Consider the following 21,469-nt stretch of genomic DNA (forward strand, 5'->3'; position numbering starts at 1 on the left):
ACACTATCATGTTCACTTCATTGAAAGACTAGGTTGAGAAGAGGACACGTTTCCTTAAGATTATCACTGAATGTAACTGTAATAAATCACAGAATTACAGAATGGTTGAGTTTGGAGGGGATCTCTGGAGATCATCTGGTCTAACCACCCTGCTCAAGCAGGGCCGCCTAGAAACGGTTGTCCAGCCCATGTTTAGCTGGCTTTTGAATATGTTCAAGGATATAATATATTCATATAAATTATATATATTATATACATTATATTTTATATTGTACATTATATTATACTTACATTATATTATCTCTATTATCAACATTCCATATAGCTATCTATAATATACAGAGATAATATAATAAAAATATAAAGATATACTCCACAACCTGCCTAGGAAACCTGTTCCAATCCTGAGTCACGCTTAGAATAAAAAAGTGCTTCCCAATGTTCAGAAATAGCCTCCTGTGTTTCAATTGTGCCCATGGCCACTTGTCCTGTCTCTGGGCACCAGTGAAAAGAGCCTGGCTCTGTCCTCTTTGCACCCTCCCTTCAGTTATTTATGTTCATTAATAAGATCCCTTCTCTTCACTAGGCTAAACAGTCTCAGGTCCCAGCCTGTGCTCATAGGAGAGAAGCTCCAGTCCCTTAATCATCTTTGTGGCCCTTTGTTGGACTCTCTCCAGTCTGTCCATGTCTCTCTCGTATTTAGGAGCCCAGAACTGGACACAGTACTCCAGGTGTGGCCTCACTGGTCCTGAGAGGAAGGATCACCTCCCTTGACCTGCTGGCAGTACTTTGACTAATGCAGTACTGTGACTAATGTAGCTCAGCATACCTTTCTTTTTGCCGCAAGGGCACATTTCTGGTTTGTATTCAACTTGGTGTTCCTCAGGACCGTCAGGTCCTTTTCTGCCAAGTTGCTTTCCAGCTGGGTATCCCCCAGCACATCTTGGTGCATGCGGTTGTTCCTCCCCAGGTGCAGGACTTTGCACTTCTCCTTGTTGAGCTTAATGAGGTTCCTGTCAGCCCATTTCTTTACCCTGTTTAGGACCCTCTGGATGGCAGTGTGACTGGCGGGTGTATCAGCCACTCCTTTCAGTTTTGTGTCATCAGCAAACTTGCTGAAGGTACAGTCTGCCCCATTATCCAGATCATTACTGAAGATGTTAAACAGGACTGGACCCAGTATTGACCCCTGGGGTATACCACTAGATAAAACATAATACATAGCCATAATATTATGAGCATGCCAGTATTTATATCTGCTTGAGTTGATACTCTTTTAAGCTATTTGGGGGGACATACTGATGTGGTTACTGTCAACAAACGACCAAATAGTTCAGCAGATAGTTACCTTAAAATGCAATATTGGTTGTACATTGCGAAATGAAGTCTTAATGAGAAATTTTAGACAATTTAGGAATTTAGGAGGTTTTTATTTGTATTTTTTTCCACAGAAATGGCATCCAATTTATGTATTTGAAATAATTACTTCACAGAGCATTAATGTAAATACAAAGCCAACATATTCGATCTATTGTTGACATTCTCCTGAAAACTCAGGAACTGAACTTTGATAATGATAATTTTCAGAAGCTTGGTAATGTTGTCTCTGTTTTTGCATGTGGGTATAGAATACCTACTAGCATGTTTGCCTAACCCTACTAAACTCGACTACACTTAGCACTTTTTTATGAGGAATAACATGCTGAAATAAAGTAAGTCAAGGATATTTGCTCTGCATAGATAATCCTTCAGTCAGTACAAAGGCTTGGAACAGAATTGGTGTTATTCTGCAATATGTTCTCATGGATTCATCAAGCTCAAGGAACCGGGAACACTTAGAACTGAATATCCTGAGAGAGAAAACATGACTAGCAGACTAATATTATAAACCAAAGTGTACTAACTTAATTAAGCATTGAAAGGCAAGATTACAGCTTGATAATAAAGTATGATGAAGAAGCTATTACCTGGTAACTTACGTAATGGAATTAACACTGCTTAGAAGTGCCTGTTAATTCATTTTTGGCACGGGGATTTAGAAGCAGAGAGAAATAGAATCAGATCAGAGAGAGAATGCTCTTTCAGAAAGGTAAAAAATGAAATGATCAAAGATTTAAATGAATTCTGAAATAAATGGAAGTTAGTTTCTTGAGTCCTATGGGGAAGCTAATAGCGTAGCCTTGTCTCCATTCACTTCAGTTTCTGTAAGAGTACATCTATATCTTATGAGGGCCTTGTAAAGGTTACTAATTTTTAGGGAATGTTGGGTAGGAAAATTGGAACAGGGTCATATTATTGTCCCTTCCTGGTTTTACAAGTAAATGCAGGAGGAGACAATCCAAAGATATATTAAATATTTCCCTATGTGAATTCTGTTCACAACGCAAATTGATTCTAAAGGTTTTTTTCTTTTTTCCTCCATCTTTCAGTGTTGTATCAATTTAGCTTATTACTTACATAGTGGTGTGTGGAGATATTTGTGTCTTTCTTATTTTGCTATGCATAAGTACTGTGGTATTATCCAAATGTAAATCTCAAAAATCACTGACTGGCATGCTATTCTCCCAAATAAGGGATGAAAACAATGCCTATGTTTAAAGTGCTAGTACTGCTTTATCTTGCATAGAAGCTTGAATTCTCTGCTAAAGTCAGTATTCAACCAACTCTAGGGTGAAAGGCATTTGATGTGACTTCAGCTTTTTGAAAATTGATTTTCTAAGCTAGCTAGCTGTCCAAGCTCTTTTAAAGTTAATAAAAAGAAGTGACAAATTCAAAGACCAAATATTTATATGAGTCGCAGATATGAATTTTAAGATGAAATAAATTGTCCTTTGGATGTAATGACTGCGTTCTACTGACTGGATCGGGGGCCTGATTAACTATCTCAGGCTGGACACCAAGCTTTTAAGTGAATGAACCTCATGGTAAATTTCCATGGTTGAAATTCCTTAAGAAAAAATCCATAGCCTTTTGTTAAGGAAGTCGTTGTAGAAGGTATCTGTTCTCATTTGTCATTTTTGTATTCTTAGCTCAAAATAATGGGGAAGAGGGAAGGAATTTGAGTGGTTTTTTGGTTTTGGCATTTGGATTTGTTGGTGGGGTTGAGAAAGTCAAACAAATCTAGTATTTCTTTCTGGTAAACAGTAATAACTGTTAGGATATAATACTGTGCAATAAATAATGTGGGATAGTATTGATAGTGATTGACATTATTCAACTGGTGGCGAATATGAAAATTATTCTAGAAATTTTGCTAATCAGAACAGGAAAAAACAAAAATATTATTAATTTAAATTAGTTTGTAATGCACTTCTAGAAAACCAGGAAATCCAAGTAAAGTCTGCTTAACTTGCTCTTGAATAATCCATTAAAAATACTGACAGGTATTTTCCTGGCAGTATTTTTTTGCACATTCTCTCTTTTTGCTCTTATTGTTAAGATAGTTGCTTCTCCTCCTTCAAATATAATCTAGACTTTCACACTTTTCGGTTCAGGCCACAGTTCCTTGTCCTAACATCTTCTGAGGCTGAGTAACACCTTTCAGTTACATGGTTATCCTGAAGGTATTTGATTGATGCAATTTACAGATTATGACACCCTGTGTACCACATGGCCTCTGTGTTGCACTAATTTTACTCCAGTATTTTATAACCAGTCATGCTGGAGTTCCACAAAAGAAAAGAGAGCAATTGTTCAGTTATCTCAGAAATTATCTACATTTAACACAAAATCTCATAACTCTGTTCTGCATAGACAAGTACATGACATTAATGGTGTGAAAATGCAGTTAATTTTTCAGGGATCAAAAGAATAGTGCTAGTCACTCAATGGACCTTTTCTCAAATGCAATGCTTCCCCACGATAAAGGTTGCTGTGTGAACAGTGCTGACACCTTTGATAATCTCTTGTTGTTTTCTCTTCTCTTTTAGCTGATGGATGCACTGACTGGTCTGTGGATTACAAGAAATATCAAGTTCTAGTGGGAGAACCTGTTCGTATAAAATGTGCACTCTTTTATGGATATATTAGAGCTAATTACTCCCTAGCCCAAAGTGCTGGACTTAGTTTGATGTGGTACAAAAGCTCCGGACCTGGAGATTTTGAGGAACCTATAGCTTTTGATGGAACTAGAATGAGCAAAGAAGAAGACTCCATTTGGTTCCGACCGACAGTGGTACAAGACAGCGGGCTCTATGCATGTGTTATAAGGTATTATATTTTAATATACTGCATTTTAATGAACCAGAAATGAAGCAAGTCTCTTAATAGTGAGACTTTTGTGCCAAAGAAAAATGTTTTCTGAGCATGTTCCTTTTTCATCTCTTTCCGCTATTCCCTTCCCTGAAGCATTTCATGCTTAAGTAGAAATTACTACTGAATGTCTTGAACATTTTAAAATGTTGGGTGTTTTGGGTTTTTTTTTGTTTGTTTTTGGTTTTTTTAAATAAATTTAGGTCATTTATAGCAAAATTTATAATTTTTAAGATAGGTGGGACTGGATGCATAAGTCATGTGTTCCTGCTTCTGATTCTGGTTTAACTCTTACAGTCACTATCCTAGAGTAAAAAGTGGGGATTTTTCTCATTCAGATTTAATTTTTTATGGATTTTATTAAATGGTTTAATTTAATTCACTTACTTCTGTAAAAAATTTGATGTAGTTGCATCAAGGAAAATGGAAGGTGAAATTTCAGCATTTTTACAGATATACATCCTCTAGAATCACATCTGGCTTAACCTGATAATAGAGGCTGTGTGCCAGATATCTTCCAAAGGTATATAACCTTCTGATGCATCAAACTTTATCACCATAAATTGGACTAGATTCTGCTTCCTCCTTTCTGAAACAGGTGTTCAGCTTCATTCTGCATCTTTAAAATGGTTTGCACTGAGATATCATTTCCAGCCCTTTGCGGTCAAAAAGATCATCCAGGCACTTTCATATTCTCACAGCCTTATACTAGATTTTCATTTGATGTGAAATTATGCAAATTTGAATCTGTACACAGAAAGTACAGAGAAGTGTTGCTACTAATTGTTCAAAGGTTTGAGACAATTGGTTATTGCAGCTAATTGAACAGATGAAGCAGTGTTCCTCTCTTTATGCATTTCTATAAAAATGGTCTTGCTACTCATACACAACAGAAAAAAAATCAAAAAGAAAGGGTAAAGCAACTGAGTGGCTAGAAAGGGAAAGCACGATGAAGCTATTCCAATGTTGCAAGGAAAATAAGGAAATTGTTTTACCAGCACCTGGAGGTATTTAGTGTCTACTACTTTTTTTTGGAGGCAGGGGTCAGACATGGAATGTTCTCTGTTTTGTGTGGTGAAGGATATTTTTACCTGATTATGTGTTTTTAAAAACATATGTTCTTTGAGCTCTTTACATAACCTGTAAGACATTTTATATCACATCATTTGTTCAATAACATTTTGAACATGGTTCATCTTCTGATTATGGTTTTAATTAAAAGAAAAACAAAAAACTACATGCTAAGCTACTTAAAGAAAATATTTAGTTATGTTTAGCTTAATATTTTTTCGGACAAGTGTGCAACAGTAGCCATGAAAATGGCAAGTTTTGTCAATTATTTCATAGTGCTAATTAAAATACCATAATTAATCCCCTCTGTTTAGAAAAAGAATACCTTAAATATTTGACATTGCACTTTCCAGCAAGTATAGATAAATGTTGAATTTAGATAATCAGACGTACTTTAAAATGTGTTTATTGTGTCAACCTGTATTCTTGCGTTTTCTAAATGGATTTCTTTCTAATCTGGAGGTAGGTGAGGGCATATTCTAATTGCTTTAAACTACATTCTGCTTTCTTAGCACACAATTTCAAGTTGTCAGCGCTTATACATGCAGATTGATTATAGATTTTAAAAAATACAGTGCTAATTAGTTTGTGATTCTGCATACTCTTATGAACCTTTCACCTTGAGAAGACCCACTAAAATAAGCAAGTATTGGTTAAAGGGTTGGTACTAAGGAGTCTGTGCTTGTTATATTAGTGCTTCAGTTTTAGACTTGTTGGATGGAACCTTTCAAATGTATGATTAAGATGGTTATTGGTAGAAGACACAATCCTCACTTCAGTATCAGAGGAATATATTCTTTTATGCCTGTTTTGTGCATACAGTCAAAAGTTACTTCCAACTAGTTTTGAATGCCCATTTAGAAGCAAGTTTAAAACGTAATACTTTTTGTTCCCAAGATAAACATGTATTTGGTATTTTAAACTGAAATAGATAAACTGAATTACTCAGCAATATAACGGTTCCCTTTTTTTCCCTTGTTCCTTCAGATTCTTACACTATAAAGTGATCATCTGACAAAAAATATAAGGGCTGAACTGACGCCATCTGTCAAAACTGTGTAATCTAACTGTACTTCCACAGTTATTGTTACAGAAATATCTAGGAAAACCTCTCACATCAAGTAGCTGTCTACTGCTCTTTACAGCTCTTTAGTCTTATCACTAAAATCAGAATACTCAGCCCCACTGCCACTCTATGTTTGGATACTGGTAGAATATACCAAAGAATCTGGAGAGAGATTAGTGAACAAGAACTGTAATTTCTTTCAAGGAACAAAGTGAAGATTGCAGGGATGGGATTTAGGAGTTTTTTCTTACAGATTTAAAATTTTTGTTTATTTTAATGATCAGGGCTTTGAATGCCTTCAGAATTGTGTTATAAGCTATTTTAGTTTCGAAGACCCAATTGAGAAGCTCAGTTAAGAGGCTTAAAATTATGTAGTAGCAAACATGTTCAATGTGATGCTTGCAATAACTTGAGTAGGAAAGCAGGGAGATGTACCTATGAGGTAATGAGGGCAAGCAGTAAAGGGTAAATGGGCAAAAGCAGAACTGCGCTTCGAATAAATGGCTCTGCCTAGCTTTTATTTCAAGCTTATTTGAAGGGGTGGACCAGATCAGTACTTACTATTTTCTTTGCTCAGAAGCTCCTTACTTCATAGTTCTGTGCCTTTGCTACCTGTGCCAACAGCAAGGAAGAAAAATTATAACTATTGCATGGGATATGTACAGAACAACATACTGGAACAGACTGTATGGCACTAAATGAACAATATTAAAACAGTAGTTAGTGGACCAAACTAATTTATACAGTGACTACATTGCAGTAGAAACATGGAGTTTCATTGAGTAAAAACATTCACATTTTCAGTGAAATTAACCTAGGGATGATAGTGAAGGCTGGCTCTTTTTCCTTCAGAGGCAAAGAAATGACCTTCATCCTCATTCATTACTGTTCGCAATACTCTTGCCTTTAATTTCTTTTCCTGCTTTTCTTCCTATGGGAAGCTGGCTGCCATAAACGAATTGAGAAAATCAAGACTGAGCCTTATTTTCAAGGCACTGCTGCACACCCATAGCTGGAGAAATGGAGATAGTCAGCTAGAAATAGCTTTCAGATTACTATGGTCAATACAAGGACTATGAGCTGATCAGTGGGAAATGTATGGGCTTATGCCCTGCTTTCGAGGAAGGAAATAGTTTGTTTCAGGCACAGCACTGCTGCATTCTTCATGCTGCAATTTTAAGGAAGCGCAATGTATATTAAGTCTTTCACATCCATCATATGGTTGCTTGTTGTTTATCATATATGGACAGTAAATATAACTAGACAAGTTGCACAAAGGGTTAGTGTATATATTCAACTCAAACTCCCAGAAATTATGTATATGTATATACCTGGCATAACAGTAAGTACTGAGTAGTTTCTGTCAAACTTTCTCCCTCCTTCGATGTTGCAAAAAAGCTGAAACATTGTTCTGTTCAAACTGGCATTTCCTGCATGTTTCCATCTTTTCCTTCCCTGCCTCGAAACTTCTATTACCGTATCTCCAGTAATAGCCCAACCTAATATCAGCTCAGGTCAATGGGGCCCAAGAGGAAGGCTGGGCTGGGATTTATGCTGAAGTGCTAAAATGCGGTGTATTACAAAAGACGAAATAGGATTTTATGATACATTCAGTCAGAGTTTTGTATTGCTATGTCAACTAAATGGTGTTCAGAAATGATCTTTATCACCACATATAGTGTATGTAGCAATTCAGACATGTTTCTGAAGCTGAATATGCTCTTACTAATGACTTTGTTGTTTTAAAACTCATGTTTTAAAATGAGGTTGCCTTTACATCTCTAACTAGAAATTCTCACTTTAGAGCTAGAAGTAATGTATTTTCCCTTGTAGAAATCAGACATCTTCCTTTGTCCTCCATTTGTCCTTAATAATGATGGTGGTAGAAGACCATTTACTTTTCTGTAGGTGAGTCTTTCTGCAGACTTATGTGTTTGGATGTTTATGAACATTAATTGCTTTGGTAAGCTGAAATATTTACTGGAGAAAAATGCATACAAGCAACGAAGTCTTGTTCAAAAACATGAGAGCACCTATAAAATAAGCATAAGATCCAGACAGAAATAGGTAACAACAGAAGTTTAAATAATGCATTATGAATTACATTACAGATGAAAAACCTTCTCCAACTTTAACACTTGAAATAAATTCATTATGTTTTAGCCATAAAAATACTGCCTATAGTTCATTCAATTATGTTCATCTGTGAAGTTTCAAATTCAGATCTGACTGCCAGGTTCAAACTGGGAATAACAGCAACTATGGAGATGGTTCAAATCTATTTGCAGCCCCATCAGTAACAAACCTGAGCATCTGCTTGAGAAGCTTCAACTGTTTCTATTGATCACACAGAATCTATCATTTTAGACAGAGATGAAGACTGAAATATAGTGAAGCATATAGAATTTTCTGGTGGAAGGAAGGAAGGAAGGCAGGAAGGCAGGAAGGCAGGCAGGGAGGAAGGGAGGAAGGAAGGGAGGGAGGAAGGGAGGGAGGGAGGAAGGGACGGAGGGACGGACGGAGGGAGGAGTCAGATTATTGTTCAGTCCTGTATTTAGCTCCATTGCCCTTGCTATGGCATTGCACACCTGAAGGTAGTGGCTTCAAATACAACAGTGTTTCTAACTAATTTTTTAAGGTGAGATTTTAAACTTCACTCTTTAACTTTGCTGTTTTAAATATCTTTGCTCAACTTCATAGCAGCTGTGGGTTTTGTTTTTGTTTACACATAGATATACACATGCATCCACACATACAGACATTATGTTCTGAATAACATAACTTCCCTGCCATACAGTTCAGTTAGTATATAATTTTATATTTGAGACAGAAATAAAATAGAATACCTTTAGAGATATTTTAAATAAAATAACATTAATTTTCTCCTTTAAAATTTCAACTCAAACTGCTTCAGTTTTTCTTTGAAAAGCATCAGAGTGTAGGAGAATATGAAATACTTTTTTTTTTTTCCCCCTAGGCATGGTTAGAAACCTGAGATTGCTGTGAATTTATGCAAAATATTCCTTTATCTTTGTCATAAGAAAATTAATTTTCATTTTAGATAGCATCAATTTCTTCTGTTAGGTAGGATGTGTTCCTGTGCTGATCATCTTCAAATACAAAAATATTGATTTTCTGTAGTTTAACAGATCTAGTTTTGACAGATCATGTCAATTGTAGCTTAACCAATGTAACTATTTAACTGTTTGTTTATGTATGGCTAGTTAAAATAATTGCACTTGGATGAATGATGCATTATCATCAATCAGCACATAGCTATTTTGTGAAATAAACATGAGACAATAAATATGAAGTTTAAAATAACAGCACAAACAATTTATTTTTAGAGAAAATTCCCTTAGACTTTGTTTGTTTGTTTTTAAAGAGGCTATGGAGCCCAACCATCCCTGGCAGTAACTTGTTGAATTACCAGCATTCTTTCAGCTATTACAAAGTCTTGTTCTATTCATTTTGAGAAGACTATCTATTTCTATATATATATCATTCTATTGGTTCCTAGAAACCATACTTGGCACATCTTCATAGTATGTATGCACATAATTTTTTAATATATTATCAGAAATCCTGAATACAGAATGTATAAGGAAATCTTTGCTTTAGTGAAGGAAACAGTGAACAAAAAAGAAATACAATTAATTTTTAATAAACCTTGCGCAAGCACCATTTCTTCATCATCTTGAATAATGTAAAACATGTTTACAAATGGGAATTACCATTTCTTGGTACCAACCATTTTTCAAACCTGACTGTAGGAAGGGCTTTTACCTTGATCATATATACTTCGAAATATTTCTATTTCTTTATGCAGTTTTTACCAATTGTTATCTTAAGAAAAGAGTAAGTGTGCAGATGTTAAATCTGAATTAAAAAAAAACAACCAAAACCCAAACCAACAAAAAAGAGAAAGCATCTGAAAATTAAGCCTTACAGTAGTTTATCTTACAAGTTCAAAAACATGGTGTTACCTAGATCTACATGGCATCCCTGGTTACAATTCATTGTGTAACTGGCAAAAAAATATCTGCCAATGGATGAGAGAAATAAGCTTCCTTAAAGGAAGAGCAAATGTGCTAGCAATACACAGAAATAACTGTCAGAAGAGCTTGCTATTCTATTAATTGCGTTAAGTACCGTCACAGTGGTAAAGTAATAACAGAAAAAGAGCACTAGAAACAGATTTAAAAGTACTCCAAAGTAGTTTGGAATGCAGTTTCACAGATTTCATGATTTGTGTTTACTGGGATGCTTTTGAGTGAAGTCACCAAGTCCTAGTTTAGAGCATTGGCCCACCCAAAGAAAGAAGTTCTGTAAGCTTTTAGCTTATATATAAGCATTTATAGCCATATGGCAAGAAAACTGAGGGGATGGGAAAGGAAAACAGAAAAAAAATAAGGATGGAGATGTCTGCACCATTTGAGTTATTTAAATGTTTGAAACACCATTACAGGTCTTCGTACACAAGTCAACAAATCTGACAGCCTCTTGAAGTGGTGTGCAAGTTCAGCAGAACATTTATTGCACACAGGAGATAGACTTTTCTTAGTTCCCTCCTTCATGTTGATTTGGTTTGTAGAGAGCAGGTGAGGCAACTGACTGTGCCTTCATTATTCTTACACATTTGTAACCTTGACTGAGCTTTTTCCAAGGTCTTTTTGTTCTGTGAAAATGTTCGGTAACCATAACAAGGAATTGTGTTGATCAAGGTTTGATCCATCTCCTTTTCAAATATAGACTTGGTAGACTAGCCAGACATCCATGAATTTTTTCATTGCGACTTAGGGATGCCTTGATGAGAAGAAAAAGCCTAACATTAGGAATTTATGCAGGTTGGGCTGCTGGAGCTTACATTAAGTGTCCTGTACAGATGGAAAAAGCAGTTGCTAGTTCCTAGAAATAAATGACATCTGGGATTTTCTTGAAGTTGATGCTTGTTGGAAGTCAGGCAATTGAAATCTACTAATTTTCCATTCCCCCTGTCCTTCTGACCCTGCAGGAGGTCAGCTGTCTGACATTAACATCTTTATTGTACATGATAAATACCTTTCACATGTATTAGGACAAAAAAAGTGCCTAATACTGAAGACATAAACAGGTGAGTGTAGGGTACCTCTTCTCATTGTAAGTTGATATAAGCTATGCATAATGCGAAATCACAGTGTGTGTTTGCTATTTGCTTGGCTCGGTAAGAATATCACACTGAAAAACAGACAAGGAAACATGGTGAGTAGATAAAAGAGCATTATGACCTTTACAGTGGGTAAAGTTATGATTTTAAGTGAAGAGTCTTGGTGGAGTAGATGCAAGCAAGGCTGAGGACTAAAAGAGTTAGTCTAGAGAATTTTTAGGTAAGACTTCATTAAAGGATATATTAATTATACTGAGGGGAAATAAGTAATGCTTGTACTTCTGCAGAATAGGAGAAGGATGTTGATATTGGAAAAGAAGAAATTTGTGTATTTGACTGAGCAGAAGGCTTTGTTAATATCAGATTTTGGCAGCTCTGAACTTACAGGAATGACATAGACAATGCTTGAGGAGAGAATGGTTTGAAGAAAAGCCTTCTATGTGATATCAAGTTTCTTTTACTACTAGTTCTTTTGTTGTTGAGATATTTCTTGAAATACAGCGATGTAACAAATAATTTAATCTGATTATTGCTTCCACTATTTTATTAGAGGTTTGTTTGGTGTTTTGTTTTTTTCCCCTAAGAGTACTTTTAGCAAACCAGTTTCACTTGACCTTTGATTGTCAAGGTTCTTCTTGTCACAATTAAATTAATAATTCTGACCAAAAAAGTAACACTTCAGATTTCATTTCTGCATAATACTAAAATATGACTGTGATGTTTGTTTTTGCAGCTGTAATTTAAGAAGGAAAAGTCCTAACATGTAGTCAGGTTGCATTAATATGCATGTTTGCAGTAAGAAACTCAGCTTCTCTTTTGTTAAAGAGTAGGCAGTATTTTGCCTGTTTTACGTTCTCCTGCTAACTTCATCCATCTTAGCGTATAGGAGAAGGAGAAAATACAGATAAAGCTAATTCCATATAACAGATACTTAAGTCATAGGTAGAAAATTTTCTTCAGGCACTAGAGAAAATAGAAGACAAAGGTAAAGAACTAGAATGAGTTGCACATATTTTCAAAACAATGGCTTCAATTTTTTCTTTGTCCCCAAAGTTTGTTTATATTTTTTTATTATTGTTTCCTCTAAGAGATTTCAAAACGAACGAGCTGTACAGATAGCAATAACATGGATCTCCTACCTTTTATATGTCTGTTTAAGTTTGCTTCTAACATCTTATTTCAAATTGTATTTTGAATCTCTGTCCTGCAAATGCTTACCTCTGTGTACAAAAACAGCCTGCGGGCTTCAAAATCAGTTTAAGCATCTAGATGCTAAATAGCTGCATGGGATTTGTTTCCTTTTTAATTCCCATTGCTCTCGGGCCAGAGAGCAATTTAGCTGATGTTAAAATATAGCTAAAGCTTGATTCAGTTACACAAGAATAGGTGTCTAATACTATTTTAGAGGCACTAGGAAAATTTTCAGACTTTTACAAGGGAATGACATATATGGCACTGGATCTGGAGGAGGTGGAACGTGAGATACATTTGGGCAAGCCACATGCACTACACACCCGCTCTTAGATAAATAAAATTAGCTTTTTGTGGCTTTTCAGCTAAACCATTTGCTAGGCTTTACCAGCTGGACTGATTGGTACAGTAGGAGTTTAGACACAGCACACAGGTGTGTGAATGCAAGTGGATCACAGAACTGAAATGTCTTAAACTGAATCCCCAACTAAATTAACTTCATTTGTGTATTCATATCACATACACTGAAATGCACTGGCTGATGTGAAAGTTAAGGGACATATCTCTGTACTTAGAGCTATGTCTTGAGACTGACATTTTAAAATATTAAACTTATCTGAAGAGTCTATAATGTAAGAATGAAATGTGATTGAATTAATTTATAATCTAAATTCTTCTGAAATGCAAATCTAAAATAGTGGTTGAGGCTCCCAAAATTAATCAAACTGACTTAAAAGCCATCAGCTCAACAAACAAGACTCTTTCTCGGTAATTAGATTAACATTTCCAAGGTTTCCACAAATAAATATTACAAATGCTCCTTTAGAAAAGGGAAGGAAAAGCAGCAGCTGAGATTCTTTAGTCAGACTCCAAGAAGCATCAAATATTAGATGATCTGTGGTGAAGTCTTGCATGGCTCTTTCAGAAGGGTTGAATCTGAAAAGGGTGTGTGTGCCGTAAGCCAGAAAGGTTACAAATACTGCAGAGAGACTGAAGAGAAACTTCGTACTGACTACTTTCTGGTGCCACTACGGTAGGAATGAGTAAAGATGGAAAGAAGATGCTATGTTTTCAGGATGTCTTTCGATCAGCCTTTGCTTCCCACAGCAGTTAGACTATTTCCCCCAAAGACTGACCTAAGGCAGTCCTAGCAGCACTCAGAAGTTCCTTCATGATCCTCGTTCTGATCCTTGCTTCTCTCTCTTGTCCCTTCATTATTCAGAGAAAGGCACCCAATACTACCAGAAATGAAGAAGAGGTTTTGTGGCCCCAGTATATAGAAGATTGGGAAGGTGGAGGCCTCTGCCCCTTTTTCTCTTCCCTTCAAGCTTCTCCTCTGTTTTGATCAAATCACAAAAAAGTCCTGTGACTTTATCTGATATAGGAAAAAAGGAGAAACATCTTTTTTGCAAGTCTTCAGGACGGGGCTTTATTATTTGATAAGGAGGTGTTCATGTGTGCTATGGAAAATTCAGTAAATGTAAGAGCATGGCATGGTGATAAAAATTTTAAAAAGAGAAAAAGGTTTGGTGGTTTTATTTTATTTCTTACCTATGCGGAGAGATATTCCAAGAAAATTTAGATGCAAACCAGGTGGACATTTGGAAACTTGTTACAGACAAAGCAAAGTCACTGAGGGTGAAAACAGTGGTAAAAGTATCAGTGAAAAATAAGTAGACTGTATTGAAATAAAATTTATATTTTCAGTTATGTTTTCCAGTATGTCTAACAGATTCTTTTTTTGTCAGTCCAGTAAATAGTTTTACTGAAATTCTGGCTCCTAGTCAGAAATTTTCAGGTGTAGTGTGTTTTGGGAATTTTTTGCTTATAGGTTTGATTTTTATATTATATTTATTTTATTATTTATAAATTTATAAATTATTTATAAATTAATAATTTATCAATTATTTATAATAATTTATTATTATTTATATTATAATGGTAATATTATTATTCCAGAGAAAATCTTGAAATCAGTGAATCATTAAAAAAAATCCAAGAACTCGAGAAGGCTTATAAGATATCTCTCAACTCATACGCATGGCTCCAGATTTCTCTGCATGGTTTTGTTCTGGGGTTCTTTTTTTGGTGAGGGGGTGAGAAGTACCAGGTTCTCATTTGCAAGACATATGAGGAAAATTAATAAACTAATTAGCTATGCTACATGAGCAAAATACAAAGTTCTAAATGTAAGACCAAAAAAATAATAAAGGGAATAACTGGGAAATTTAAAAGCTGCTGTTTATTTTGAGGACTTACCTCACTGATTTGGAACATCAAAAATCTTGTCCCTATCTTTTTGGAAGAAAAATAATGTCTCTCATCACAAAGCTAGAGCAGCATGAGTTACAAGGAGTGGGCTAAAAAAGTGAAGAAGACATTTAAGAATAAGTGTATTAGCCTGTAGAATCTTGAAGGCAAGGTATAAATATTCTTTTGTTCAAAGGCCTTGTTCTGACTTAATTTTGTTTTGCTTGGTTTTTTTTCAGTCTCTAAAGTCTTAAAATAATAAAGAAATCCCTCTGTTTTTCTAATCATGTCTCTAAACAATTTTTGAGTGGATTATATTGATGAAGCCTGTGAATTTATCTATTTTCACCATAGCAAGGTTTTCTTATATAGAATTATTTTAAACAGTAAAGGCTATTAACATGCATTATCCTCGTTTGTAAGGGTATCTTCCAATAGTCACAGAACAGGTGCTAAGGCAAGTCTCTGTTATATACACATTTTGAAATTAACTGTATACATAAAATATTAAAATAATATATGTAATAATAAACTATTAGTAGTGGAAAGACGATGCATCACTGTTCTGCTAAAAATGACATTTAGCATTTATGTGGGGTTTTTTGTTTCCTATTCAAAATGTAAATTACATGCTGCCCATCTCTCTGAAATTATATAGTTCATTATTAACACTCTTGCTGAAGAAAAATGAGGAACCAGACACTCAAGATAGTAAATGTCTTGCAAAAACAGTTAATGGATGTTATTACATTTGTATATTCCTGGCAATGAGAAAGAGAGGGATTTGGATTAAATATTTCTTTAAAATATTTTGGTCAATAATAATTTGTTTTAGTAACATCCATTCTCAAATGTTCATGTCCAGTAAAGTATATATAGATAAGATATTTGACCCAAACAGTTCATGATCTCATTATAAGATAGCTGATAGCTGCTGACCATGGAGGGAACTGGAGGGAAAAAGCAATGGATACTCATTTATGCAGTCTGTATGTTAATGAAATATAGCTTTGGAAACATAGGGCATGAGGGGAAGCAAGTTGCTTACTGAGTCTGGCAATGTCAAATAGCAGATTTTCCATAGAAGTGCTGATGCACATGAATCAATAGTCTAGTGCGGAAAGGGTAGAGTACTTGGAGAAGTCATGAGAGACCTCAAAGTGACTTCAGGTTTTGTTTGCTAGAGTAATAAAATGAGATCTTGTAACACCTAAACCATTTTGATTCAAAGAATTTTTATCTTTCTTGTTCTAACATGATAAAGTCAGAGTTCACATGTAAGCATAAATAAAGATCCATGTTTGCAATGACCATATTTCATAATGAATTGTTTCATCAGTTCCAGTGTTGACTGTAGAATGACTAAAGTTTAACTCTTTTGCAGTAATATATCCAGAATTGCTGGTAGCCTTCAATCGGTGAATTTACAAATTATCTTTTTAGTGTCTTCTAGACATAAAGCTTACAAGCAGACTTAGCAAGTAAAAATTATTTGTAATACTGAAAATAATATTGTGCAGTGAAAATAATATTGTGCAGATATTCCCACTATAGAGGAAAACAAATGACATTTTCATGCTTGGTGCTTGCTTAGTGCTACCATCTGTCAAAGTAACATAGCCTGGTGCTGCTAATTACAAAGGTGACGAGACTGACTCAGCAGATCTTGAGGTATTTAATTGCAGATGCTGAGAAGATGATCAAAGGTCAAGTTTGTCCCTATAATCTTAATTCAGCCTTTTAATACAGGAAGCATTATGATATAGCCTTTGATTAGCCTTGAGTGTCAAATTTGGACTTTTTTTAGAAAATTAATCAAGACTGGGCGGTGAGGAGGGCTCCTGTTTTCACTTATTGGAAACGTGAGTGTGTGCGTGTAAATACACACACACATATATCCATAGCTGCACACCAGCATATATATATATATTTGTAGTCAACCAAGAAAGAAAATTAAATGTAAGATGGAATGGTCAGAATGCAGTCGATGAGGACATGCTAATAAACTGGATTTAGTTTTTGTCTCTCACTTAGGCTGCTTATGTGAATATGGCCAAGTCATTGGAATGGCTTTGGCCTTTCTCTTTTGGGGACTGCACTGTGGGTTTGGGCTGTCTTTTTTCCAGGCTGCACTGAAATGAACACCTATAAGATAGCTTTGATACAAAGATAATGATAACAATTAATCAAATTAAATTTGTCAGTCAGCATTAAATCTTTATAATATGACCTTTCAATGATTTTGGCATTTATTTTTCAGCCTTGCATGCTAAATCTTGACATAAACTATTTAAATTACATGGCAACATATAAGGAGATAAAGTGGCCTTTTTGGTTTAGCTGTTTTATCTGGATTCTTTTTCATACATATACCTGTTGTGTGAGAGTAAAAAAAGAACTCAAAGTTTTATATTTCATGCAATCGTGTAATGAAATTTAATTAGAAGTTTGTATGTAAAAAATAAATAAACTTTTTAAAAAGTACTCTAAAAAGGAAATTTAAAATGATAGGGTTTTGCCTGACGTTAAGTTGCTTTATGATAGCTTTGGAGAATGGAAAATGGTTTTTATGTACTCCTTTTTCAGTTATTTACAATATCTAGTGAAATGAACAAGTAGTGGACAGTTATGGGTTTTTTTTTCCCCTTTCAAACAAGTCCTTCCACTTTCAAGCACAAGGTGAACTGGATAGATTTAGCAGCGAGGAATAATCAACTACATAGTCAGCTTCATTTCTGTGACGTTCTTGAGATTTAAGATCAAGTTGGCTGGCTTCTAAGGGCAGAGAGTACAGAGTAAAGTTCATCACCTTCAACTCTGGCTTATTAAAGTGACAGAGAGATTGCTCAAATGAGCACAAGTGCTAATGCCTTTTAAGTGACATTTCCATGACATGTTTTTGTTGTGGGGTTAATTTTTTTTCCTCCTGAAATGTCTGTCTCTCTTTTCTAGATATTGCAATTAACGCCATTCAGTATAATCAGCTTGGTTCAGTTTTTTGTCCCAGGTGTAGGTCTGCCTCCAACATTCATTCTAACTCTACTGTGTTTTTGTGAAGTTTTATGACAACATGACAAGCGAAGGGAATTCTTTCCAATGTGTGGCACCCAGCTTTAGGCCAAGGCCAGGCAGGTTGAGGATTTTTGTATGGTATTAGTCAGGCTTCAGATTTCAAAATCAATGCCCAAATAAGATGCCTACCACAACTACATGAAGGGGGAAAAAAATGTCCAATAGACGAGACATCAGCAGTTTATCTCTTGGTCTTACTATGTGTTGTAGCACCCAAAACATATCCTAATAATAGATGGGACAATGTTTCAATAAAGGCTGGTCGAGCACTGCAGGGAGAAGTGTTGGCAGTTGTAAGATATTAGGAAAGATAGAAGCGATTTTTCTATAGTAGGCAGGTCAGCCTCAGCCAGGACGTGGGGGAGAAGACAGAGGAGTGATCCAGGAAGGGAAAGTGTGCCACAGGTATCAACTGTTGGAAAGAGGAGTGTGGAGGTGTTTTGGCACTCCAAGAGAGGCCTTTTCAATGCTTAAGGGCAACATTTAAGAAACTGTAGGTTTTCACCTGTGCAGAGGAGCTGCCATTGACCTCATTTCCAGTTCTTCTTACTTCATCTGTTATTCTGCATTGTCATATTTAACGTTGTGCTCCCTCATTCAAAAGTGGGCTTTGGTTACTGTTTCTTGATGCTGCAAGAGCTATTTCCCCCCCCTCCCCCCCAATTTCTAGTAAAGGTGCTTCTGCATTTTTGCTGCCTTAATAACTGGAACTCTTCTCCTTCATGCAGAGATTAGAATATGAAGATAAATATATATAATATACATGTATGCATATGTATATGCAGCTAATAATAGGATTAATAACTTTAAGGCCCAGGTTCACAGCTACTCTCAATCTAGATGTTGTGAAAATTATTCTTACATGGTACAAGTAGCAGCCAGTAACCCCCAGCTGTTATATGTTATTAAATGAGAGCACATTGTCAAATACACCCTCACGGTTGTGTCTTTATAGAGAATATGTAAATGACAGTCAGAGGCAGTTTCTGTATGTGTGACATTATATCTGCTAAAATAACTCTGGTTCATTGTATCTTCAGTATTTAAAGTACAACTATTAATATTCACACAAGGCATTCAAACTTGTGTTCATTAATAGTGTTACATACTAAAAGCAGGTTTGCTAATAACATCTTTGCTTTTGGCTACAGATTTCTTGTATCTTTTCCTTTTTGTGGCTTCTTGGCAAAATACAAGGTCTTATAAAATTAATTTTATTTCAGCATAATATTTACAATTAAGGCAAATGAAAAATAAAAACCAAAACCTCACCTTTTAATGAAAATGTGCTTTCAGATATGCTTTTCCCTCAGTGCTGGGGGAAAGAAAGGTAAGGTGCCTAGACCTCCTGGCTTTGTATCTGTTTAGGACCTGAACAGAACAGGTCCCCAGTCTCAGCAAACACCAGGTCTTTCTACTGGAATGCAGATAAGGGATGCATGGGGTGCAGCATCCTGCAGTATGTTGCTGCATAACATTAATAATAAAGTGTAAAAATCAGAAGATGAGGATTCTGAACAAACATCTTTACTTAATTCACTACAGGAGCACTGGATATGCAATATCCCAGGACTGACAGGCATTAGTTTTCACCACGTCTCCCCGATGAGCTGGAAAGGAGTATCTTGAGAGTGTGCACTTAAAGCCTTTTTTTTTGGTGCAGCGTTAGTTTAACAACTGTATCTGCTGTTCTGGCTTCAAGGCCCCTGAATCTCCTTTACTTTAGGAATAATTTTCCCCAATAAGCAAGGGGCTATGCTATTACCAAAATGTAGAAAATATGAGCACTTTTCAATAGAAAACTGTTCCCTCTGAAAATATCTGAGGTATGACTGAGATTCTGTCTTCTTGGTCAATGGAAATCAGCTGATAACTCCAGTGGGAGCTAGATTTGCAGTTATCAGCTCATATTATAAGCTGTAGAGCTGCTAAAAATACATACATATTCTTTGCAAAAATATTATTTTCTTTTATAATCACTAATGTGTTTTCATTTGAAGCATAATTCAAGTGTTGCTGGTAATGCCCTTGTTAACCACATAGAGTCTTAACGTGAATGTAGAGGTACTCAGTTAAGCAGCTGGAACTCAGGAATTGAGTCTACATAAGGTATATGCAATAACTTACTGTATTACCATATACATGGAGTAAGCTAAGATTTTTTAGCTGCTCATGCAGTCATTTCAAGTACATGTCATTTAATGGTCATGTTCAGTTGGTCAAGGTTTATTTGAGAGGAGTTAATCTAAGAATAGAAAATTTCAGGTAACTCTCCAGTGAAAACAACTATCTCTTTTTTAATTGTTTGGCTCAAGTTTTCAGGACAGGGCAGAAAAAGGAAAAAATTTCCCTGTAAGACTGCAGTCAAATATTCTAGTTTGAAAGGTGAAAGATTAATGAAAAACTTGGATAGTGCAGTGATAAAACTATGAGCTTATAAGGAATGAAATCTTTGGTATTCAGTTCAGGATATGCAGTGAGTAAAATCAAGACCTGCATACTGAGTGGTAAGATAGAAAGAAAGATGAGATTAGAGCACATTTACTGGGGATTGTACATCCACTGTACATCCAGAGTACCAAATAAGAAAAGGAGATAGCTGAGTGGAGGAAAGACAGGGGAAAAAGAAATGTGCTCATGCTATTTAAAGATAAGATTGTAATATAGGCACACAGGATGGCAGCATTAAGGAAACTTTAATTACTGCATTCCTTTACATCTAATTTTTTTACTTCAAATTTTTTGTTCACGCATTTTAAATCTACAGATTGCATCATAGTAGAATTGTATGGTTTTAATTTTAATGGGCTGTGTATACTTTGTTAAAATTAATACGTCATCTCAGACTTCTGTCCTGTGAATTTTGCCCTAGGCTCTATAGCACTATAGATAGAAAAATTATAAAAAAATCGTATAGCTTTAATGTTATCCAAAATGATATTGAGTCCTTGTCCTTCTTAAAAAGTTCCCTACAATGGTGATGAAATCTAATAGCGACACATGCAGCTTTCCCATTTCTAAGTTGTATTGTCTTAGGCCACCACGTAAGAATGAGTGGGGCAGGTGCCCTGGGGCAGGCACAGTCAAGACCAGTAGTGACACTGAGGGGATCTCCCCACTGCAGAGCACTGACTGCTACATGGTGAAATACCTTCTCCCCGCAAGAGTTCCTTCACAGTAAAATTGCTTTCAGGTTTGGAAAGTGACAGTCCCTTTTCCTGCTGACAGCAATGTTGTATTGATCCAGTCATCAGTTAAAATGAGAAGAACGGCTTCAGATAAGTGGGCGATCTACTGGACTATTATGATACACTGACAGTAAATAGTTATTTGTTCTTATTGAAATTGCTAATTTTTCCATTTGTATCTCAAATGCTGAAACCAAAACAGCCTGCAGGCTCCCAGGAACACCTTCTCAAGCT

The 21,469-nt window shown here is 35.6% G+C and overlaps 1 protein-coding gene across 1 annotated transcript in view; it reads left to right on the top strand.

The window, feature by feature from the left end:
* IL1RAPL1 (interleukin 1 receptor accessory protein like 1) overlaps positions 1–21,469 on the top strand; it is a 770,634-nt gene that overhangs the window by 413,875 nt on the left and 335,290 nt on the right. Inside the window, exon 3 of the mRNA XM_075097466.1 lies at positions 3,930–4,209. Within this exon, the coding sequence (XP_074953567.1) occupies positions 3,930–4,209 (280 nt within the window). The remainder of the gene's footprint in view (positions 1–3,929; positions 4,210–21,469) is intronic.

This window comes from Phalacrocorax aristotelis, chromosome 1 (genome assembly GCF_949628215.1).
Source record: "Phalacrocorax aristotelis chromosome 1, bGulAri2.1, whole genome shotgun sequence".
Taxonomy (NCBI): domain Eukaryota; kingdom Metazoa; phylum Chordata; class Aves; order Suliformes; family Phalacrocoracidae; genus Phalacrocorax; species Phalacrocorax aristotelis.